The following is a 22,942-nucleotide window of genomic DNA, read 5'->3' as shown; positions in this document are numbered from 1 at the left end:
GTTCCATGGGCAGCAAGGCGAGCAGGCTGACTGGAGTGATTAAATTCGTTTATTTTCCAGTGTCATTCCACATTCAATGTGCATATACTCATAGATAAAATTGTTCTGAAGATATGAACTCTGAATTACTGAGCTGTTCAATCTGGACACACATGGGACAGAGAATCTGGGACCTGAGCAGAGCAGCCTTGTGTCAGCCTTACAGAAAGGCAGAGATGTCTCCAGCCCTGGTGAGCACATCCAACACATCCTGAGGGAGAGATGCAGTGAGCTCTGAGCAGGAATTAGTGAATTTCTGCCTCCATAACCTTAAATGCTTCAACTGGGCAGACAATCTTGTCGTTCAGAGCAGAGAGCATCACCAGAAAAAGCCACATTGTCATCTGCAGCCTGTTCCAAACGCCTTTGTGCCCCATCATGAAATATTGCCATCCCTTCAGGCAGCTCTGTGCAGGTTTCTCTCAGGCCATGCCCTGAAAACTGAGTTCAGAGAACTGGCTGGGAATTGACACACTTGGCATTTTTTGTGACTAGAAAAATTTTTCTCAATTTGCCCAATTTTGCCCTAGTTGCCCAATTTGCAAAAATTACTTTAGGACACTTACCTAAAAATATAAAATGAGCTTCTCATCACAGGGTTTCTACAGAAAAAAACAGGATGAAGACTGTATGCATGCAAAATGTGGAATTTAGAAAATTGCATTTTGTCTATGTACACGTGCACTCATTAAATGTGGATGCATTATGGGAACCACAAATCCTGTTATTATTTTGCTATTAAAAGTAAGCAAAACCCAAGCTATTACTGCATGAAACCATGAGATAATGCAAAATAATGAAGCCACTCTGTGCCTCTTGCTTTAGAGGCTGGGGGGGTTTCCTTGGTGCCTCCAAGGGAATAAAAAGATTTTATTAAAAAGGACATCCCTGGTTTGGAGCTGCACACAGCCCTGCTCCTGGAATGACAGACTGGCACTGCCCACTGCTGATCCCAGCCTGACCAAGGACAGCATTCCCCAGCACAGACAAAGAATTTTGGGACCAGTATCTGTCCTGTGATAAACTCCAGAAATGTTATTATTGCTGTGTTAAGCTCTGCTGACCTTTTGGCTGTTGCCTTTAGAAATATGTATTTACAAAACACAGTGACAAAAGCCCCAAATAAACAGAATTTTTGTGCCACCCTGCTGGTGAGCAGTGAGATTTGGCATTGCCTGAAGCATGATCCTAACAGATCTCAAGGCAATCTTCCTGATATCTTAATTCTTATCAAGTTTTAACATAGTTGATTTATTCTGTTCAGGCAGAATTATCACCCAGCTACCAGCTGCAAGGATTCCTGTTTTGGTTCAAAAGGTGACTTTGAAAAAGAGTTATTTTATCCAAATAAAGAGAATTTTTGTGCCACCCTGCTGGTCACCGGAGAGATTTGGCATTGCCCAGAGCATGATCCTCACAGGTCTCAGGGCAATCTTCCTGATATCTTTAATTTTTATCAAGTTTTAACATAGTTGATTCACTCTGTTCAGGCAAAATTATCAAGCAGTTACCAGCTGCAAGGATTCCAGTTTTGGTTCAAAACGTGACTTTTAACAAAGAGTAAATAGAGTGAAAAACTGTTACTGCCTCCAAACTCTTTTGGTAGCATTGGAATACTTGAAGGAAAGGTTGAAGCTCATCTTTTTCCACAGGCAATTCCAGCCCCTTAATGAGAACATTAAAAACATGATTTAGACACAACCCAGATTTCCTCTGTATCTTTTCCCTCCCTTACTTAAAAGCATTTCTGCACAAACACAGAATATCTTTTTCTGCAGGAATTTTCCCTCAGTTTGTCCAAAAGGATCACTCTTCCCCAGGGAGGCTGTGTGTTTATGAGAGCCAGTAAAACACCTTGTTACCAGCAAAGCCTGGCTCGTATCTGAGCCATCATTCCCATTGTGCTTGTGTGCCTGAAAAGATAAAAACCCAGGCTATGGGCTCAATTCCTGAGCTGCAGGGACAATTCCAATTCTCCCTTCAGCCAGCTCTGGGCAGACACAGACTTTTACAATCAATATCTGTATCTGGACTCACACAGTTATCTTCCCCACCTTTCTCCATGACTCAGAGTGACTGAGCATCCTTCACAGTCCCACTGCTATTCTGCAACTCCAGCTGTATTTCCATCCCTCACCCCTGCCCAGCTCTTCCTGCAGCTTGCCTCATGCCCACAGCAGCTGGCCCATGACTTGGGCTTCTAATTAAAAATAACCCAGCCTATGGGTTCTAATTAAAAACCCAGGCTATGGGCCCAATTCCTGAGCTGCAGGGACAATTCCAATTCTTCCCCCAGCCAGCTCTGAGCAGACACAGACATTTACAATCAATATCTGTATCTGGGCTCACACATTTAACTTTCCCACCTTTCTCCATGGCTTAGAGTGACTGAGCATCCTTCACAGCCCCACTGCTATTCTGCAACTCCAGCTGCATTTTCATCCCTCACTCCTGCCCAACTCTTCATGAAGCTTGCCTCATGCCCACAGCAACTGGCCCATGACTTGGGCTTCTAATTAGTGCTGGAAAATGGAAAATGGAAAACATTTTCATTGTGGATGCTGTTGGAAGGCAGGGCTGTGTGAAAAGGAATGTCACTCGAGAAGCCCTTGTGGAGGGGGCCACCGACACAGCGTGTTAATGAGTTCCCAAGTGTCCCCATGTGCATTGAGGATGGTTTCTCATGTGGAACGTTGCTCCACAGCCCTCAGCTGGAAGCGCCAGAAGCTGCTGGATGGAGCAGAGGTCCCAGCGAGCAGCCAGAGCCTCCCCTCTGTCTGGAGCCCTGAACCTGCAGCATCCTGATCCAAACTTGGGAAATCCTGACAGTTTTCCCAGCTAAACCAACCCAGGGGATGCAGGGCAGCTGCCAAGGGAAGGCAGCTCCTTGCTGCAAGGCACAGCTTCCCTCCTGCCTGCCCCTGGGGCTTGGGGCTGCCTCATCCATCTCTAATCCATGAATTCCTGTTTTCCAACAGCAAGCACTGCCCGATAAAAGGGACAGGAACGACTCAAGAATGAGCCTGTAAACACCATTTGTTATTTTAGGGGCAGTCTTGCCTCCTCCTCAGGCAGGGAGAAGCCCTGACAGTGGTGGGACCTCACTGTGCCAGGGAATCCGTTCCGGAATTCCACACTCTGTAAGGCAGAGAGGGAAGGGGGAAATTTAGATGACAACAAAAAGAGAAGAGCACATCGATGAGTCAATCCCAGCTATTTACCTCTTGCAGAAAAGAAATTCTGGGTCCTGTCACAGCAGTGGCTCTCAGAAATAACCCCAGCACAGCTCTGGGGCTGCCCATGGGTTAAAGAACAACCCATTCCTGCCATTTCACACCAAGCACAGGAGGCATCACCAGGACAAAAATTCCCCTGGGAGCAATGAACTCCCTGCAGCAACCCCTCACCAGGGTCAGAGGGAGGTTTGCAACACAAAGCAGGTGTTTGGGGTTTTGTTCTCCCCATCTGTGATTATTAATCCCAGGAACTGGGGATAACTCAGCATCTCCCATGAACTGAGATGTGCCTGAGCTCTGTTCAGGACATCCAGCTTTGCAACACTCCCTCAGGATTCCTGTCAAAAGGAAAGTCCTTCTCAGCTCCTTAGGATAGAGTGACATCTTGTGGTTTCTTCTTTTGTCCACCACCGACAAATAAAAATTAGCCCAAGGAGCCTTAAGTAAGTTTGGGTTTCTCTCTGGTGCAGCACCAAGATCTCATTTCTCTGAGGAGCCTCATGTCCTTGATTCCCACACTGATACAAAAGCTCACTCTGCCACTTGTGGAAGGAGAATCAAAATTTGTGCTTGGAACAGCAACAAACCCATTCTAATTCACACAAATTGGAAAATTTTGGTTGAATACAGACTCTACAAAACCCTCAGGTGCTCAAGGTCACGCACAAGTGGGATCCTAGCAGCCAAATAAATCCATTTTCAGTAGTAGCACCTCTGCTGAAGGGATTCTTGGGGAAAACCTTTCCAAGGGCAGCTCTGGAAATCATTCCCACCTGGGCTCCAGGATGTGTGCAAGGAAGAGAAGAGGATCCCATCAGGAACTCAAATTCCAGCTGCACCCATAGGATTCACACCTGGGTCACTCCATCAGCACCATTCCAGAGGTATCAGGGATTTGTTTTCTGATAGAGCCTCCAACACAAAACAGTTTTCAATTGAAGGCTCCACACCTAAACTCATAGATGAGCAACAGCTGACAAATCCCCTCCACCAAAAAATAAAAAAAATGCCAAAAAAAGACAAAATGATTTTGCTAGTTTTGTAGTGAAAAAGCAATGGCACCTTTGAGAGGAACATTATACAAAATCTGAAGTAAAAACCATCATGGAACAGCATCCATGTACCTATGAACTGGCAACAATATTTAAGATATTATTACTACTGAAAACTATGGAAATAAATCAATTCATGTTGTTGCAAACCAGGTAATTCTCAATTTTCAAGGTTATTTTGCATCTGTAAGGCTTGGGAGAGCAGCAAGTGAAAACACAAGTGTTTGCATTTCTGTGCTCACTCAAGCAGTCCTGGGGATTTGATCTGGAATTTGTGATTCTGCATCATTCCACTGCAGTTTTGCTCAATCCAGCTGCAGGGGCATTCAGTGCATTTGCCTGATATCCTCTGTAAACCCTTCTGCCTGGCAGCTTCCTTCCAAAATCCAAAGCTTTAGCTCCAATCTGTTTTCAGCCCTTCCCTTAGTAAGGAATACATATGTTGCAAGGAATTGATACAGAGAAAAGGCAAAATTGGTCAGGAAGAGTTTTTGATGGACTGAAAATAAACACAACTGAAGGTTTCTCATGTCTCTCTCAGTCAGAGTGAACACCACAAAAAAGAGCCTGAAAAAAATGTTAAAAAGCTTAAAAACCAGGTTCCCCTAAGATAACCCACAGGAGATCCTCAGCATATGGTGACTTTTACAGACATGAGGGATGTCCACAGAGTTATTTAATTGTGAAGAACCAGCCCTTGTGTAACCCACACCAAAGCTCATTTTACCTGCAGTGAGGCAGATTTTGGTAAAATTAGCCCCTGTTCCCTCTGAGCAGCACTCCCCTTTCCCTCCCCAGCATAACACTTCTGGCTACACACAGCTAAAATTACCATTTCCATCTAAATTTGAATACAAAAGCTGCCTCACCCAGTCCAGACTATAATACAGCAAGGTGATAAGCACCAGCAACATACTTAGGGAACCCATTTGTGAAAGAATTCAAGGGGCAGGGCTGGAAATGTGTCCAAAATCCATTTTTTCCAAGGGAGCATTCCCAGCCTGCACACAGAACATCCCTCATGTCCTGCTCTGACCTGCACCAGCAGCAGAAACAGTGAACAATGTGTCAGATTTTGGAAGTTCTCGTTGCATGAATAACTTTGGGAGCAGTTTCTCTGCTGTTCTGAGTGCCAGGGAAGCCCCTAACTGCACTTCAGCCAAAATGCATCTGTTCCTACAGAATTCCAAAGAGAAAACTCCTATTGACTGAGAAAAACCCATTTATTATCCTAAGATTTGTATTTATGATCTGTTTCAAAGGAGCTCCTCCCTCCTTTTCTCCTGTTCTCTCTCACCTTTTTAATAACCTCTGTTCTTTCTGTATTTTGCACAATGAGAGAGGAAATAATTATACATCTCTCTGCTGACAGTGGGCACTGCTCCTCCTCTTCCAAGTGGAAACAGCAACTAATTCCCCTGCTAACATTTCCTTGTGTTGGTGTCATTCTCCTCCCTGCCAGTCTGTTCACAAGGAAAAGTAAGGAAATGAAAAGGATGATGTTATTTACAAACCGAACATTTTTAGACACTTAAAATTAAGTCAGGGTGGGTTTGTATTTTGAGAAAGAACATTCTAGAGCCCTGAAATGAGATATTGAAGAGTAGAACTGCTGTGGGGGATGAAAAATATGTCCACACCAATGGCATTACCAGTGAACTCCTTTACTTCAGTCACACACAGAGCTCTCTACCCTGATAGGTCTGGGATATTCATGGGATCGGGTTTTATTGGCATCATTTTATTTATCAACTCTTCCAAATGGAAACAGCAACTAATTCCCCTGCTAATATTTCCTTGTGCTAGGTGTCATTCTCCTTCCTGCCAGTCTGTTCTCCAGGAAAAGTAAGGAAATGAAAAGGATGATGTTATTTACAAACCGAACATTTTTAGACACTTAAAATTAAGTTGGGGTGGGTTTGTTTTTTTGGTTTTTGTGGGTTTTTTTTTTTTTTTTTGAGAAAGAACATTCTAGAGCCCAGAAATGAGCCCAGAACTGCTGTGGGGGAGAAAAAATATGTCCACACCAATGGCATTACTAGTGAACTCCTTTACTTCAGTCACACACAGAGCTCTCTACACTGACACTGACAGGTCTGGGATATTCATGCGATCGGTTTTATTGGCATCATTTTATTTATCAAACACTCAGGGGAGCAGTGGCAGTCACATGCAGGAGCATCCAGAAAGCAGCACTTGAGAATCACATGGGACAGTTCACACAAAGTCTACCACAGGCAAGAATCAAATCCACTGGGCTCAGTTTGATCCATTTTCTGTGCTGAGCAGGGCATCCATCACAGGCTGTGATGGTCCTGCTCTGCCAGGGACAGGAGGAGGTCACAGTGTCCACATGTGCTTCTTCAGCTCTAGAAATGCCCACCAAGCTTTGCCATTTGCATTATTCAGAGCTGCACACATTCTGCTCCTGGCTCATTGATCAAGTCAGTCTTTGGACTGTAAAAAAATTACAAATAATGGATTTGCAGTTTTCTGCTTTACAACTCACTAGAACAAGAAACAATTGTTGACATGTACACAACTTTATTTTAAGGACACAGCAATCACAATGACAGAAACAGAACCATTACTTTAATACTGTAAGCTTTCCTCTGGGAACTGACTTGCACACAGTTAGATCCAAAAGCGTTTTGAAACAGTGTCTTGGGGGAAAACACAGCAAACCTTAAATATATTAACTTCAAACTTTATGTGCTTATCTCCTCCTTTTGGTTGCTGGTGGCAGTTAAAGCTTTTCGAAGTCGTGGCCGCTGGAATTCATTGCCTCGGGGTGCATCACCCTTCCCATGAATAGCACGGTACCTGTGGAGAACGTGGGGAAGGAGGGAGGGAGGGAAAGGTGTCAGAAGCAGGAGGAGCTGGGGATTTAAGGTGATGAATACCTTAAATCATAAACAATAACAATCTGTGTGATTGTTACAGGAACAAACGTCTCAGAACCCGGGACAGGAGATGGCTCAGGAGCCCTGTCTGAAGAGAGCAACCAAACCTGAGCACCTGGGCTTGCCTGGAGAAAAAGGGCAACCAAAAGGATTTTTTCAAAATTTTCCACTTCTTCCAGCCCCAGATTTCTGCATAAGTAACAAGCTTTGAGGCTTTAGCTACAGTTGTTGGCAGCTCCTCTTTCTACATGCAACAAGGGTTCTGCAATTTTAAGAACTGTCCCAAAGTGACCAAGTTCCACTCCGTCCTGATTAGAACTTTTTTTTGGGTGGGGAGATTTTTGGATGTTGAGCAGCAATAAAAATACCCTTCTCCTGATATATTTTCTGTCTAATGTGTCTACAACAATAATAATATTTAATTTCATTATGGTTAAAAAAAAAACCCTAAGAATTGTTATCCTGCCTTGCTGGGAATGAAGTTTGTGAGAATGAAGTCCCACAAAGCAGATCCATAAAAACCCTGTGGGTGCACAGCAATGTTTTATCAGCCAGTCACATCCACATCATTACAGCAAATTACAAGTACCAGACTCAGGAATTACTTAATCCTTGCCCCTTTTGCTGGTGAGTGCTGCTCTCATCCCTCAGCTGCCACAGAGCACTTGGAGAGCACAACAGGATGATTCCCAGCTGTAATGTGCCTCCATTATGCAAATCATTTGGTACTGGGAGCACATTGCACTGGGCTGACTGCAGCCAGGCTCCCAGGGAGTGCAGGATTATGGATACTCAGGGCAGTCACACTCTGTTCTCACTGCAGAAATTGTGAATTTTTCTTTTCTGGGAGGGTTTTTCAGGGTTATGTCGGATGTTGGTGTTTTATCTGGAGAAAGGTTCAAGGCCATGGAAAAGGTGAGTCTTTCAATATTGGGTATTTTAAAACAAACTAAGGAAATGCATAATAAAGCCCAGCCCACTGGTCAAAACATGTAATCTTCTTTGACTGCTTGAGGATGTGCTGTGAAGAACTCAAGAGAAGTCTGCAATATTCTCACCTGTTCTTCTATTTCTGACCAAAAAGAAGAAGGGATGGTCCACTATGACCTGGGGGTAGAGCACTGCCATTCTGCTGATGGCAATCATCCCTAGAGGAAACAGAACACAGCACCTTGTCAACAGCTCTGCCCCTTCTCCTGCTCCTCCCTGAGTCCCACCCTCACCACCAAACCAGCAGGAAAACATTCCCTGGAAAGGAAAGAGACCTGCACAGCAATTGCCTGTTCTGGCCTTAGGAATGATTAACAATGCAGAGTGCTGCAATCTCCCAGGCTGAGGGAGCAGCATATCAATTTTAAGATGCAGAACCTTCAGAGGAGTTGTGAGTGCTGCTCACTCTCAGAGGGAAGTGCACTGCATTAACCAGCTCTGCTGCCCTGCTTTACACAGTGGAGAGGCAAAGGGACCCTTAATAACCAGGGAATATGCAAAATTAAATGGGCTGGTCCTGCAGCTTTTGGCTGGTGTTTTTAAATACTGCAGAGCTGAAGGTAAAATTAACTGTGAATCAGGCAGAATTTGGCCCTTTGTTATTTTTCTTTGGAGGTTCATGGGTTTCTCCAGGATGTTATTACTAACTTCTAGTGTTTCATTTACTTCTAAATTTTTCCTCCAGTTCATAAAGACTGGAGCATGGCCACAGAGAGAGTTGGGCACAATTCAACCCAGACCTGGCCAGCAATTCTTCCTTTCCTCACAGACTGGCAAAGAAGAGGCAATTAGAAATCACCTAATGATATATGTGGGCAACAAATGCAACTTATTTTCAATCTGTAAAGCAAGCACCAGCCCCCAGCATTGACAGGGGACAACTCTGGTTGTGCATTCAGCACTTCCCATCTTGTTTTTCTGCCTATTAAAATGCAGCTGCCACAACCACCCTCATCTCCCTCTAACTCTCCTGGATCAAATGCCTCTGACCATCTCAATTAGCAGGTGAAAAATGATGAATGCTCAAGTTCCACGAAGGAAACATAAATTGCAGTCTGTATTCTCTTGACAATCAGAAAATAGAGGAGAGGTTTTTCACGGGATGCTCAAAACTCTTGGTAAAATTAAAACATGTTACAAAATTGCCAACACTCGTGATTTTCAGAATTCTCTTCAGCAAGCAGCACACTTGCTATGCTGTGTCTCCATGCTGCTATTTAGCTTTCCTGCCTGTACAGCAAATCAGTTGTAAAAAATTAATTAGCACAGAATACCCAGACATTTGATTTAATTCTGCTTTTCAGTCAGGTACCTGAGGCAGCAGCAGCTTCTGATCCTTCCTCATTAACTTCTAGAAATGCCTTGTGAAGGGCCTTTGCAAGGTAAAGTTCCTTGTTATCTGCAGAGGAAGGGGGAACACATTTCAAGAGGCTCAACAATAAGATTGAAGCATTTAAAGAACCCACCCCAAACACCATTATCCACCTTCTACAGCAGGCAGGGAAGGAGAAAAGATTTCTTGTATTAAAGCACTTTCTGCCAATGCCTTTTAACAGCAGCATTTACCTCACTCAGATTTGTAGTGCTGTCCTACACCATGGATATTAAAATAGCTCAGGACAGCCCAGAGCCCAGTATAGTATATAGAAATAGGGTAAAAACAGCCCTCGGACACAAGATTTTAAACTCAATTAGTGGGAAAAAAAGGTATTAAAACAGCTCAGGACTCCCCAGCACTGTATATAGAGAGAGGGAAAAAACAGCCCTTGGACACAAGATTTTAAACACAATTAGCAGGAAAAAATTATAGGCAAATACTAGACAAAAAAATTCATTTCTGCACTAGATACAACACAGGCTTCCTCCAGGAAAATGAGGTCTTTTCTTTCTTCTGCTATTATATATTTACAAGAAGCTGAAGAGAAATATTTACAGCAAGAACCACCACAGAGCTGCTTTTTTCAACCTTGTTTCTGTTCCATCCTTCTCTGTCAGTGCTTTAATTTCAGTCCCGGGCTGCTCCTGCTGCATGTCTCCCAGGGTTTTGGGGGATGCTGAAGGATCAGCTCTGTTGGAAAGCTCAGCAGCTGCAATGCCAAAGCCAGCCAAAGGCAGGAGGAGCAGCAGCTGGAGAAGCCTTTCCCCAGCAGAGCTCATTTGCTGCTCTGTACGCTCAGCACTGAATTAGAGCTCCCAGTTCAGCTGCTGCACTTCAATCACACCAACAAAAGCCCCAAATCATCCCCTCAGGGACTGTGTGCAGGAAAACAGAGGCTGCTAAAACTGATACCAGGTCTAGACTTCAGTCCCAAGCCTTCAGCAAGGACTGGGTTTCCACCCTGTTCCTTTACAACATGGCACACGCAGCACCCGCTTGTCATAAATATTAACCAAAAATCTTAACTCCAAACACACTTTTATGTTCAATAAAAGATAATAAGTGGAGAAACACCCATTAAGCCTAATCATGGATTTTAATCACTTCTTTATCACTGCAGCACTGAAGCCTGATGCTGTGCCCTGTAGTACTCACAGAAATATTCCACGTTTTTGCTCCCAGTGCTTTATTTTGCATAGTTTGGTGGTACTGATGGAACTCCAAGGTGTATTCCTGATGAGAAATACACCCTAGAAGATTGCTCTCCATCTGGTGGGCTCAGAGCCCCTAATTCTGAGAGCACAAACACTGCCTACAGTTGCCATCAGGTATAAAAGGTTGCTATCTGTGAGAGCTTTCAGGACCTGAGTATTAAAACCAACATTTTAGGTTGACAGGAACACAAAAAGTGCCACTGCAGATGAGACCAGTACACCCAGTACAATTCCAGCTATGGAATTGCTGCTTCCCAAGAAGGTACAAAAAGCCCTGAAAATGGAAACTGCAGCACAACTTACAAGAGAAAAATATCCTCTCACCAGCATGTACCTTATATACTAACCCAAGTTTCCATCCACAGAGTGCCTTTATTCAGTGCACTATAGAGACTTCTGATTGCTCTGGAGCAATTTCATTTTTTTCAGTCCTGCCAATCTCGAGGAACACCCAGCAAAGATCCCTGTGGTTAAGTTTTCCATGAGAGAAGCACTTTCTATTTGTTTTCCATTTGTTGCCTTTCACTTCATTGGATATCTTTGTCCTTGGATGATGAAAAGAGCAATTCCACATCCCAAATTACCTTCTCTAGATTCTTCTCTTTATATTGCTGCTATCACATCCTTCTCATTCATCTCTCCCTGCAGTGAATGAATCTATTTTCCTGTGAAAGCATAATGTTGTGCCTGAGAGTTCAGGCAGCTTTTCCTTTGCTGCAGGTTGGGACTGTCCCAATCTCCTCCATCTCCTCAGGATTATCCACATTCCCTTGTGGCTTTCACAGGGAACAAGGTGGGGTTTTCCTGAGCATCTCCCATCACTTCATTTCTCTGCAGGAGCTTCTCTGAATGTGGATTTCCATAAGAAAATGTGGATTTCCATAAGAAAATGTGGATTTCCATAAGAAAATGTGGATTTCCTGACTCGGTTGTGGGAAGCCCCCTGTGGATTTGGTGGCAAATCAGAGCTTTGTGCAGGGATGCTGACCCCTGGGAGTGGGAGGGAGCTGGAGCTGCCCCCTAATGAGCACGACTCTGCTGGCACCACACTTCATTTGTCACTATCTCCATATGTCTGCACACTCCCACTCAGCTGCCAACTGGCTGCTCTGCAAAAATCTCATTTTTTTTTTAAAAAATACCATGTGGGTTTATTGGCTCTTCTCGCTTAGGCTGTCCCAGAAAAATTATATGGATGTCAGTCAAGATTTCCAAGAGTTATTTACTGGGCTGATGCTCTTCTAACTCCTTCAGATTGTGAAGGAAGTCACTGAGATCCCTTCATTGCTCACCCAGGTCACCTTGCATTAAAAGCAGCTGCTTTTAAGGCTCTATAAAACAGCCAGAAATATTATAACCATTTGAAGGAGAAGGGGAGTTTTAGCACTGAAATTAGTTCCGTGCTAAGTCTTCAGTGGTGTTAAAACACTCAAGCAGCAAATTTATGTGATGTGATAAAGTCACAATGGTAACATCTCAAACAGCAGAGGTTGTTTCAAGATGATTTTGGACACTTGATGGAATCAGATGCAAGTAAATACTGTCAAAGTCTTTGCTGAAAGTGAGAGTCAGAATAGAGGAGAGCTGACAGCCCAACGGGAATGTCCTCCTACTCACCTGTGTCAAAGAACCAATTCCTGCCAGGGAGTAACATTTGTGCAAAATGCACCTCATTAACACTTTCCCTTTGGCTGCTCAGACATTCCAGAGGGTGCACCTGCTCCTTCTGGGTCCATTTTGCAGATTGAGGGGAAACAGCAAAAAATTCTGAATATTGAAAAATAATCCTGCAGTGTGGCTTGTATCCACTAAAGCCACAGAGGATTTTGCTGAGCTCACCACTCTGCCTGCAGCTGATGACAGGATTTGGGTTGCTGCTGAAATTGCAGGAGACTTTTCCTGGCAGCAATGCCAGAGCAACAGGACAGCAGGGGGAGAGGATTTGTAAATACAACCAAATATCTCAAAAATCTCTTTAGATTAAATTTGATTTGTATCTTCCTAAATTAAGTGTCCAATTAAAGATTTTGTTAAAATATCTGCATTTAAGATTTCATGAAGTGCCAGATTTTCCAGAGGGGTGACCCTGGGATGCATATAAACTTCCAACTTCCATTTCCTGATCTCCCATTCAGGTGTCTGTAAAAGTCAGCTTTAAACAATTTGTCTTTGTGACTTATTTCCCCGTCCTCCATCCATATTTTAAATGATGAAAATTAGAAAAAAGGAAAGTATTCTGTATTTTAACTACCTAAAACTTCATTTAGGCAGCATCAGTGAAATGTCTTTAGTATGGTTTAATGTTTAATATCTTTAGTGAAAATTGTGAGGTTTTCACAAAAGACATTACTTCAAAACCATTTTTTCATCCTTAATTTACAAATAACCTTTTCATGCCCAGGTAGAACAACCTATTTTCAGTGAAAATCAGGAAAGATACAGTAAAACTCATGAATTTTCTCTATACACTGCTCTATACTTAAATAACAGGTAAATCTTTAAATGGCAGAGCAGTTAATTCAGCCAGGCAGAACACGGGGTTTATTTTGTACAGTACAATTGTCAAAAATACAAAACTTTAAATAAATCATTAGTCACATGGATTAAGACTAATGTGGTTCTTTCTGCCAACCCCTTGATAAGTAGATGTCCCTGATATATAAATGAATTTTACATGGAACTAAATAAAAGCCAGGTGCTGCCTTTGTGGTTCCCTGTGCATTTTCCAGTATCCTTGGAGCTTTTTCTCAAGTAAATAATTTCCTATAAATAGACCAGAATTTAAAGGGAAGCTGACTTTTCTTTGAGCTGGCAGAGAAAATAAAGGTGTTTTTCTCCAGAAAAATGCCATTTCTTTGAAAAGGGGGTTTTTCATTTACTTCAACTCTTTTCATATTAGCTAAAGCCAGTTTTTCCTCAATTTCACTGGAAAAGTGAAGGTGGCAAACCAGTGGAATAAGCTACATGATAGACTATAAAGAATATTTCAAACTTAGCAAGAATGAAAGGCTGTGAGCATCACAAACATTGTGAATGAGGGAGGGAGGTTTGCTTTATGAGCAGTGCTTGGACCAAGGCACACAGGAGTGACTGTCCCAGGGTCAGACAGTGGGAACAGCATTTCCCACCAGCCAGGGAGCTGCTAAAAACCCCAGAAATCACACAGGTGCCACTTCAATACAGAGCAGCTGTGCCTGGCCCATCCCTGGCAGTGCCCAAGGCCAGGCTGGACAGGGCTTGGAGCAGCCTGGCACAGTGGGAGGTGTCCCTGCCATGGCAAGGGGTGGAACGAGATGTTCTTTAATGTCTCTTCCAACCCAAACCATCCTGTGACTCCACGAACAGCTTTAGGAGGTATTAAAAGCATAAATATCACTTCCACATGGATTTTTGAAGGTATTGGGTATTTCGACTTCTGCTGAATGCACGTGGCATTTGTGACTAAATTGCTTTTATCCCCAAACTCTTCCTTCCTGTGCTGCTTCCAGGTATCTGGGGTGTCACAGAAAAATCTCTTCCTTAGGATTTTTCCTCCTGAGAAGCTGAAAAGCCTCAGGAACAAAATGTAAACATTGATTATCTGCTGCTGTGGGATGCAACAGGTGCATCTGGGATTGGGCTCATGTGGTTGTTTCTGATTAATGGCCAATCACAGTCAGCTGGCTCAGACTCTCTGTCTGAGCCACAAACCTTTGTCATCATTCCTATTCTATTCTTAGCCAGCCTTCTGATGAAATTCTTTCTATTATTTTAGTATAGTTTTAATATAATACATATAATAAAATAATAAATCAGCCTTCTGAAACATGGAGTCAGATCCTTGTCTCTTCCCTCATCCTGAGATCCCATCACACTGGGGAGAGGAATTAGTGGTGCAAGAGCTCAGTGCTCCCCATGCTGGGGACAAAGAGCCCTGGAGACCCAGAGTGACCCCCCTGGGGAGTGAATCCCACCCAGGCACTGCAGCCATGCCCTGCTCCAGTCTGCACCTGCCTCTTGCAGAGCATCCCACTTTGTCCCCGTCTCTAACGAGAGCCAGCTCTGAAACACTCAGAGTGAACTTTCCCAGGTGAAAAATGTATTCCCTCATCTGCCTTGAGAGACAGGACAGGAAGTTCTTACCAGACATGGCAGTGAGGTCAGCACTGCTGCTGAACAGCTCTGTAATTCCCAGACCTCTCCAGACATCCTTCAGATCAATTTCCTGCTCTACTGTGAACCTGCAGAATGGAAGGGAACATTACAAAAAGCCAGATGTAAGCACTGCTTACTGTTATTAGAAGATTAAATTTTCTAGGTGAAAACACCAAGATAAATAATGCAAAGTGGGAGATCCAGTGCTAGTGACACCTTCCAAAAAATGCTTATAAACAAATGAGTTTACTCACAGCTGGATTTTTCCTAATACAGAAGCAATCAAAAATATGCTAATGGTATGTGCAGCCCCCTGCCCATAAAACTGCAGAGCAAAATTATGCAGCAGCTAATGGAAATGCTTACTTTTTACACAAGAGGTTTTCTCTAAAACCTGAATTTAATTGTGCAGATACCAGAACAGAATATCAAATGAGGCAAAGGACAGCAGAACTTCCCAGAGAGCTGCTGGCAAAGCAGGAGTAAGATACATACTCCATTTTCACTTTGATAATACAAGAAAGACCAGCTATTAATATGAATATGAAGCATTGCTGATTCAGCTTCTAATTAGTGTGGTGGCACAACTGTAATTGGGTTTTGATTGTGAGTAAAGATCAGGGAAAACAAATAGTTGTTAGTGTAAATGCACTGAGTGTAACCTGGAAAAAGCCTGTTCCATGCTGGGTTAGTGTGCTGGAAGGACAAACTGACATCTGTCCTGAGGGCAACACACTGGGCAACCTGGGAGAGTGGAAAACAAGCAGAAGCTTGTTCCATTTACAAGCTGATTTTCAAACATTGTAAAAGCTATGCCTGGTGTCAGGAGAACAAAAAAAATCCTTCATACATGGCCAGACTGAGACTGGACAGCTGGAGAAACACAGAAACATGGCAGAACAATATTAGTGATGGCAGCCCCAAGCACAAATACCAGATGTGTACAGCTGCCTCAGGAGAGTGGCTGCAATCCTTGTGAGGGGTGAGCTCTGGAGAGTGAGCAGTGAATTATTTGTGATTTACAACGTGCTGGCTGGAGCTGTCCAACACACAGCACGCTCTGCAGGAGGCTGCTCTGCCTTCTTCTGGTTCCTGCAGCCACTGAGTCAGCCCCAGCCACAGCTCAGCCCTTGGGGATGGGGCACAGAAATGCTGGAAACAAATAAATGTGTTTCTCTGGGATTGAGCTCCCCAGCTCCATGAAGAACAACATGTTCTCTTCTAGTGAAAGGCTGGCCCAGAGCTGTGGGCAGGGCACAGCTGATGGAGAGCTGAGATGTCCAAGCTTGGCATGCACCAGCCTTGGCAGCTTGAAAAGGAATCATCTGGACATCAAACAGAACTGGATGAGAGTCAAGTGATCTTCCTCACTTACACAAACCTGAAAAAAGCCCAGTACATAATCTACTTTCATAATGAACTTAGAAATGCCACTAGACGCCAAAAATCTGGGGTGGAATGGATATCATCCAGAATTATCATTATCCAGAGAATAATTTTAGGACTTAAAAGAGGATCTGGAGATAGCTCAGCACTGATAAATCACTGGTGGCATCAGCAGTGTTCATGCACTCTGTCCAGACCAATCCCAGGGCATGCATGGAATAAAAACACAGGAACTGATTCTTGTGGTTTTATTGCCTTGAAAGTTCTCAGAAGAATCAGAAAAATTGTGAGAATCACTAAAAGAGACCAACAAAACTTCAAGTACTGGAGAAGCTTCCCATGGTGCTCTAGCAGATCCTGCATCAGTTACTGTGGTAACAACTCTACAAGTTGCTCATTCAATCAAATTTCACTGATCTGTAGGATCCAAAACTAAAACCACTTTTACTCTCACAACACACTTGTAAAACATGTCCACAACTACTTTAGAGACTTTGGTAAAAACCCTAAAAAAAGCTGAATTGAGACTTGATTCCTAATGCTAGAGTTAGTACAGTCCAGAGGTCCTGTCCCTGCACATTAAAGAATTCCACAGAAAATAAACTCAGAAATATTTCCTTCTATATTATATTTACATTGAAACATTTTGAAAACCACTTCCAACTGAACCTACTTTACAAAGAATGCAAATCAATGTTAAAATGCATTTTACAAAAGTTTCAGAGCTGTCTGTTTCCCTTTGTGGTTTTTATTTCACCCCAATATTAAATGCATCAAACTTTCAACACGATTTAGGTAGGAGCAGCGCCGAATTTGCAAGGAATATTAGGATAAGAAAGCAGCAAGTAAAGTCTGCATGGAACGCAAACTTTGAAGTAAAAAATAAGAAAAATAACTGCATAAAAAGCATTTTTTTCAGAGAAACTGGGTAAGATAGAAATGGGAATCAGGTGGGTTTAAGCCTCTGGACCATTAGACACAAACACCCATCTGCTCAGAGGTGCAGGTGACCCAGAAAGCAGCTGTGGCACAGGATGCTCTGCACTGAGCCAAGGAGAGGTTCAGGGAAAGACAAACCTGGGAAGGCTCACTGAGCATGGATGTGAGGAAAGGGAAAGCAAACAGATGGGCTGTAAAGGCGAGGAGGGCCTGGGGGAAGGACAGCACAGCCACGGGAGATGGAGGCTCCAGCCCTGCCTGGGAGCTCTGCAAAGGCAAATCCTGAGCAGCTGCACGAGTGAGGGGCTGCCCAGCACCTGCAGAGGTGAGTTCCTGCTTTTTGTGACCAGCAAAACAATCCAAAATACCACATCAGCTGGACAAACATCAAATGATCCCTTTATGAAAGCAAACCTCATTACTGCCCTTCTTGGAGTTTTGTCTGGTGGTAAAACCCCGCTCCAAAGAGATCTCCCCTCTTTCCTCACATGCTCTGAAAAGCAGGCAGAGTTACAGATCAATTATTAATGATATGGCCAATATTTCAGCTGACATCAGGACCAGCCTCTTCTCAAAAGTAACAGGGCAGCTACCACACACAGTCTGAAATTTAATTTCAGGCTCTGCAGTTGGACATAAACATTCAGCAGGAGTTACCCCTCAGTCAGATCTGGATTTCTGTGCACTCCTCACAGACAGAGAGGATGATATTCAAAATCAAAGCTGACAACCCAGAGCACAGAACTGACACTCCAGCTCATTTCCCACACTCTGGGAATGCTGAGCTCCACCACACTACCCCTGGCACTTGGTTATTTGCACTGTTTGCTGCATATCATGAACCAGATGGTCATTTTTTATTTCCCCCACCATCTTTTAGGTGCTCCTGATGCTAAAAATACTCTGAAAAACTGATTTAAATACTTCAGTATCAAAAATCATGGAGCACAAGCAACTGAGAGCTTTAAAAACCACAAAGGGAAATCTGAGAAACAGACACTGAAGAGAAGATTAGGTAGAGAAACCAGCAAGTCTCTGGAGATTTTAGCAGAGAATCAGGACATTTTAATGAAATTTAAAACTTGCACAAGCATTAGAATAAAATGATGCATTTATGTCACTGACATTCTGTAGCTAAGCATTAACATTCCACATCAGGCCATCTTTCTTCTACTTTACAGCCTTTTAAGAAAGAGAAAAAGATGTGTTCATCACCCTTAAAACACTGAATTGTCTGTGATTTTTAGGTGCTCAAGAGCCAAGGAGGATGAAGGTACAGGGTCTACTCATCAGGAGAAGGAACTGCAGCCTGGAGTGATTCATTCCAAATGCCATCATTTCAAAAATCCCTGAGGGTTCTGAGTGAGCCAAAGCAAGACAATTCCAGGTTTTCAGATTGGTTCTAAGGGATGGAATCCTGCACAAGGACAGGCAGAGCAATGGCTGCAGAGCCTGACACCAACATTCCTGCTGCTGCTGCCTTGTGCAGGCTGCCCTGGGGCAGAGGCTGGGCAGAGTCCCAGAATAAAGCAGGGATTTACCCAAAGGATCTCCTCCATGGATCCACCTTGGGCAGCACCAGAGCCCAGCCAGGGCTGCACCCAAGATGAACCAAAATGGCCCCAAAATGCACGAGCGCTGCCGGGGTCTGTCCCTGGGATCAGCTCTGCTCCATTTGCACCTTGCAGTTCATTGTCCCATTGCAGCTTTAGCCCAGGCAGTCCCACCCTGCTTGTTTTTCTCTCTCCAGCCCACGGGGTTTGTGCTCCTGGGCTGAGATTTGGGTCATTTGTCCTTGGTGCCCAGCTGGAGCAGGAATTGTTTTGTCTCCCTGCTCTGTGCACACAGCTCACCATCCCAAAATGTGAAGCTCAGACCCACACACTAAAGCAGCACAGAATGTGAAAAATATAAAAGCTAAACCTGAGGCATCACCTGGAGAAGAGGCCCTGGGGACTGAGGCACTGTTGGCACCCAGGCCCCAGTGCCAGCTGCTATCAGTTCCAGCATCCTGGCTGGAATTTCAGCCAGCTTGTCCCCAGGTGCTAAGAGCAGCCTCCAGGATTTAATACTCTGAAAACAAACAAGTGAGAGAGCAAAAAAAACCCCAGTAACAGCAAAACCAGGGGAAAAAACACCCCATTCAGCTGGAGGGGAAGCAAAGCAGGTTGTGGGTTTTTTTCTGGGAAGTTCCTTCCTTCCAGGGCTCCATGTGCAGGAATTGGCTGGGAATGTGTTCCAGGGGATTTTTGTGCCTCTTCTGTGGTTGTGTCTCAAGGACAACCAGCACTGGCCCATTCCTCATCAAAAGGGCACTTGAGACAGCAGGTTAAAAAGTAAAACCAGAAAGCTCAAGGATTCTTTTTGGTCTGGATTTATATTGAGTTTGAGGACTGATTTTAGTGCTTGTTGTTTTTTCTTTTAAAGAAAACAACCTTCAGCTAACACCACTTATCATTGTGGCACCATCTAAAGATTTTAAAGCTATTTTAAATGCACAAAAAAGAAGCAAGAAGGTTGTTACAGAGATTTGGGCACGCTGGAACAATCCTGAAGAAGGGATCTGCAAACTGTAGCACCACTATTAGGTACCAGTTCCTCCCATGCTCTTCAAGTAATTTATGTTGGAGAGACAGCTTTGTAAATTAGATTCATGGTCTGTTTCACTCCTATGCAAAAAGTGGATTAAAATGTTGATCATTTTAGTCTGGGTTAAGCTGGAAACAATGATTTGGAAATGAAAATGAGGAAGTATAATTTAACCATTCTGTACAAATCTCTCCTTTGCCATTAAGAGGAATAATACACAATTTCATTTGCACACAGATAATGCAGACAGAAATTGCAAAGTTGTGATTAACTCTGCTTTGGCAAGTCATTCAGTCCCATTACAAATGTATAAGTTTAAAAAATGTTCACTTTATAATTGGATAGCATCTCTCAAGATATAAAAATTTAATTTTATTCCATTGCTGCTTTCAATTTCTCAGTGGACAGAGCCTGGAGGCCACATTTCATAATATGCCTTTCTGAGTCACAGCATCAAATATTTATGAAGTGTTTATTTAGAGCATTGACAAAATCCTGTAGATCACCTCTGAATCCCTAATGGAATCCAACACCTTGGGAGCATGCAATTAATTCCTGGAATTTTGTAAGGAGACTGCAGAATTCCTACACAGAATTCCAAGCTCAGGATAGTTATCCTTTGTAACCTGAAAAGGATTATTGAAGGTGATCAGCATGTGTTTCTACCTGGTTTGCCTCTGTACAGCCTGAATTTGCAGGTGTTTATCCCATTCTTTGGGGTTCTTGGGTAAGAACCAAGCAGCCTGAAGGCAGAATAAATAAGGACATTTTATGATCACACAAACCCCCAGGCCTCAAATTCCCATGTGAGAACCTGGCTCCAGAGAACCCTGGAGTGTCTGCAAACACAACCCCAAATCACCAATATAAACTGACTCCAAGTCATAAATATAATTAATTATGTTTTCAATGCCATTCATGTGTTTAGATACCCAAAATACTTCAATATGGAAACTAGTTTTTACAGATTTTTTCCATAATCAATGGAGGATCTCCATAATCTGCTGTAGATCTCCCACTCCAGAAATTCTAGGAGAGGAGATGCCAAACTTCAGTGCTTGTTGCACAGGCTGCTGTCCCAGGTACAGAAGGAAAGTTAAGGATGGAGGAATCCTCAGATTTCTCTTATTCACACCCCTAGGTTCGCCCAGGCCTGCAGGAAAAGCAGCTAAGGGAAAAATCCCCTCCCATGTGTCTTGGTGGACTTTCTGAGGGCTCTGGGACGTGAAGCTCCAAGAGAAAACAAACAAGAAACAAATCCCAGGAACGGAGAGCAGCAGGTTCAGTGTGTATAAAACCTGCAATGCAGCTCCTTGCTGCTCCCTCTGCTTCCTCAAAGGAACTGGGGCTTAAAATCAGAGAGAAACTCTTACTGAGGGGACTGAAAACCAGCCCCAGAATGCTGCTGGACCCTCAGCACTCTGCCCTTAAGCTCTACAGAGGAGTGGATTCCATCTCAATTTGGGATCAGGCCACGCTGACAGCACCAGCCCACCTCACCCTAATTTATCCTGGCCGGCCCTGTTTGTTGTGCTCAGCTCCTGGACAGTGTTCTCTGCTTTGGAAAGGGAGCTGATGGACTGCAGGGAGCCTGAACCTGTGAAATGGAACAAGCTCACATCTCCAAGGCACCTGAAATCAAAGAACTGTTTTAATCATTTAAGGATTCACCTGAGTTTATTTTTTCCGCAGCCACGTACCCACTGCACAGTGCCACAGAAACAGAAGAAGTGGAAGTGATTCCTTTCAGAGATGGGCTCTATTGTGACAGAAACACTTCCATGAAATCATCATGAATCACTTGAAGGACAGTGTGAGCCAGCTGTACATTATTAGTGACATTTAGTAGTAAACAACTCTGCTACCAAGCCAGGCAGAGCACGGGAATGAGAAATATCTGAAGGTGGAAGAAGCAGGATTCCAGGAAAGATCCAAATGCTGTATGTGGGCAAATGTGCCCTGAGCACACAGCCAGTGCCTGCAAATGGACTGACACACATTTCAGCCCTTCTGGTATTGATGTCTTGTTGTTCTTTGCTGCTGTAAGGAGGAAAAGCAGAACTTCTTACAGCTGGGGAAAAAACTAACCCAAAATTGACTGGAATTACCCCTCAACCATTTGTATCTGCACAGACACCACTAGAACTTCTGAAAATAGCAGCACATAGAAACCTAATTAGCACCTAAATGAAACATTTGGTAGCTCAGACTTCCAATATTTCTGTGGCTCCTGTCTAAATGGAACTTATCCATAATGAGTTCTGCACTACTCTGAGCACCATTCTGGTGGATGAGGGAACTTTCCTTTCTGCAGAGCTCTCCTCTCTCTGAAAGGGGTGCAGGTGCTGAAATAACCTCACCCTGCACTGCATCCCCAGGCCCTGCTGCCAAAGCCCCTCCTGTGGCTGCTGCACCACTCCAGGCTTGAGCAGGACAGCTCAGGTGTTCCCTGCTCTGCTCCTCCATCAATGGGGATGCAACTGCCCCTTCCAGGACCTGGGAGCACGCTCTCACCTGGGCAGATACACTTCCACTTTCTGCTTCTTCACAGAGTTAGCCCACTCACTGATCAAGGAGGCCTTGACCAGGGGCTCCAAGGTGGCCAGGGGCACCTCCTGCCTGGAGAGGACAATCATCATGCTGATCTCATCCCCCTCATAGGGGATCTCCAGGACCTGGTAGATCCCTCCTGCTTCGTTGGAGCCATCACTGAACTCTCCTAGAGGGGGAAAACAACAAAAACCATGTTAGAACTAATGTTTTTGTCTGTAGTGTATTTACTAGATACTGGAATTAAAAATCCTCTTTATTCTATATAAAATTTTATATAAAATTGGTGTCTTCATCACAGAATTTCAGGCTTACATTTGATTTCTTAAAGAATACAAGCTCAAGCTATCACACAGTTTGTAGATAATCACAGCTCTGGGACATAACTTTCAGTGGTTAGGCAGAGAAGAGCCTGAAATTTAATGCTGCTGAGACTTTCAGGGAAATGGGCAGAGATCTTATTCAGAAGAGAGGATTTTTCAGTGATGAGATTGAGCAAAATGCTGCCAGACATTTTAGAACCCTCTTGGAG

General features: G+C 43.7%; 1 protein-coding gene across 1 annotated transcript in view; it reads right to left on the bottom strand.

The window, feature by feature from the left end:
- Nucleotides 1-6,362: 6,362 nt before the first annotated feature.
- The window catches only part of SERPINI1 (serpin family I member 1), a 45,591-nt gene continuing 29,011 nt past the window's right edge, over nucleotides 6,363-22,942 (bottom strand). The window contains exons 5-9 of the mRNA XM_059479593.1: nucleotides 22,375-22,579; nucleotides 14,935-15,032; nucleotides 9,533-9,619; nucleotides 8,289-8,378; nucleotides 6,363-7,150 (exon numbers count right to left, since the gene is read on the bottom strand). Of these exons, the coding sequence (XP_059335576.1) occupies nucleotides 7,074-7,150; nucleotides 8,289-8,378; nucleotides 9,533-9,619; nucleotides 14,935-15,032; nucleotides 22,375-22,579 (557 nt within the window). The 3' untranslated portion in view covers nucleotides 6,363-7,073. The remainder of the gene's footprint in view (nucleotides 7,151-8,288; nucleotides 8,379-9,532; nucleotides 9,620-14,934; nucleotides 15,033-22,374; nucleotides 22,580-22,942) is intronic.

Source organism: Ammospiza nelsoni, chromosome 10 (genome assembly GCF_027579445.1).
Source record: "Ammospiza nelsoni isolate bAmmNel1 chromosome 10, bAmmNel1.pri, whole genome shotgun sequence".
NCBI classification, from domain to species: Eukaryota; Metazoa; Chordata; class Aves; order Passeriformes; family Passerellidae; genus Ammospiza; species Ammospiza nelsoni.
The sequence above is the reverse complement of the archived record's forward strand: the minus strand, read 5'-3'. Positions and strand labels throughout refer to the sequence as shown.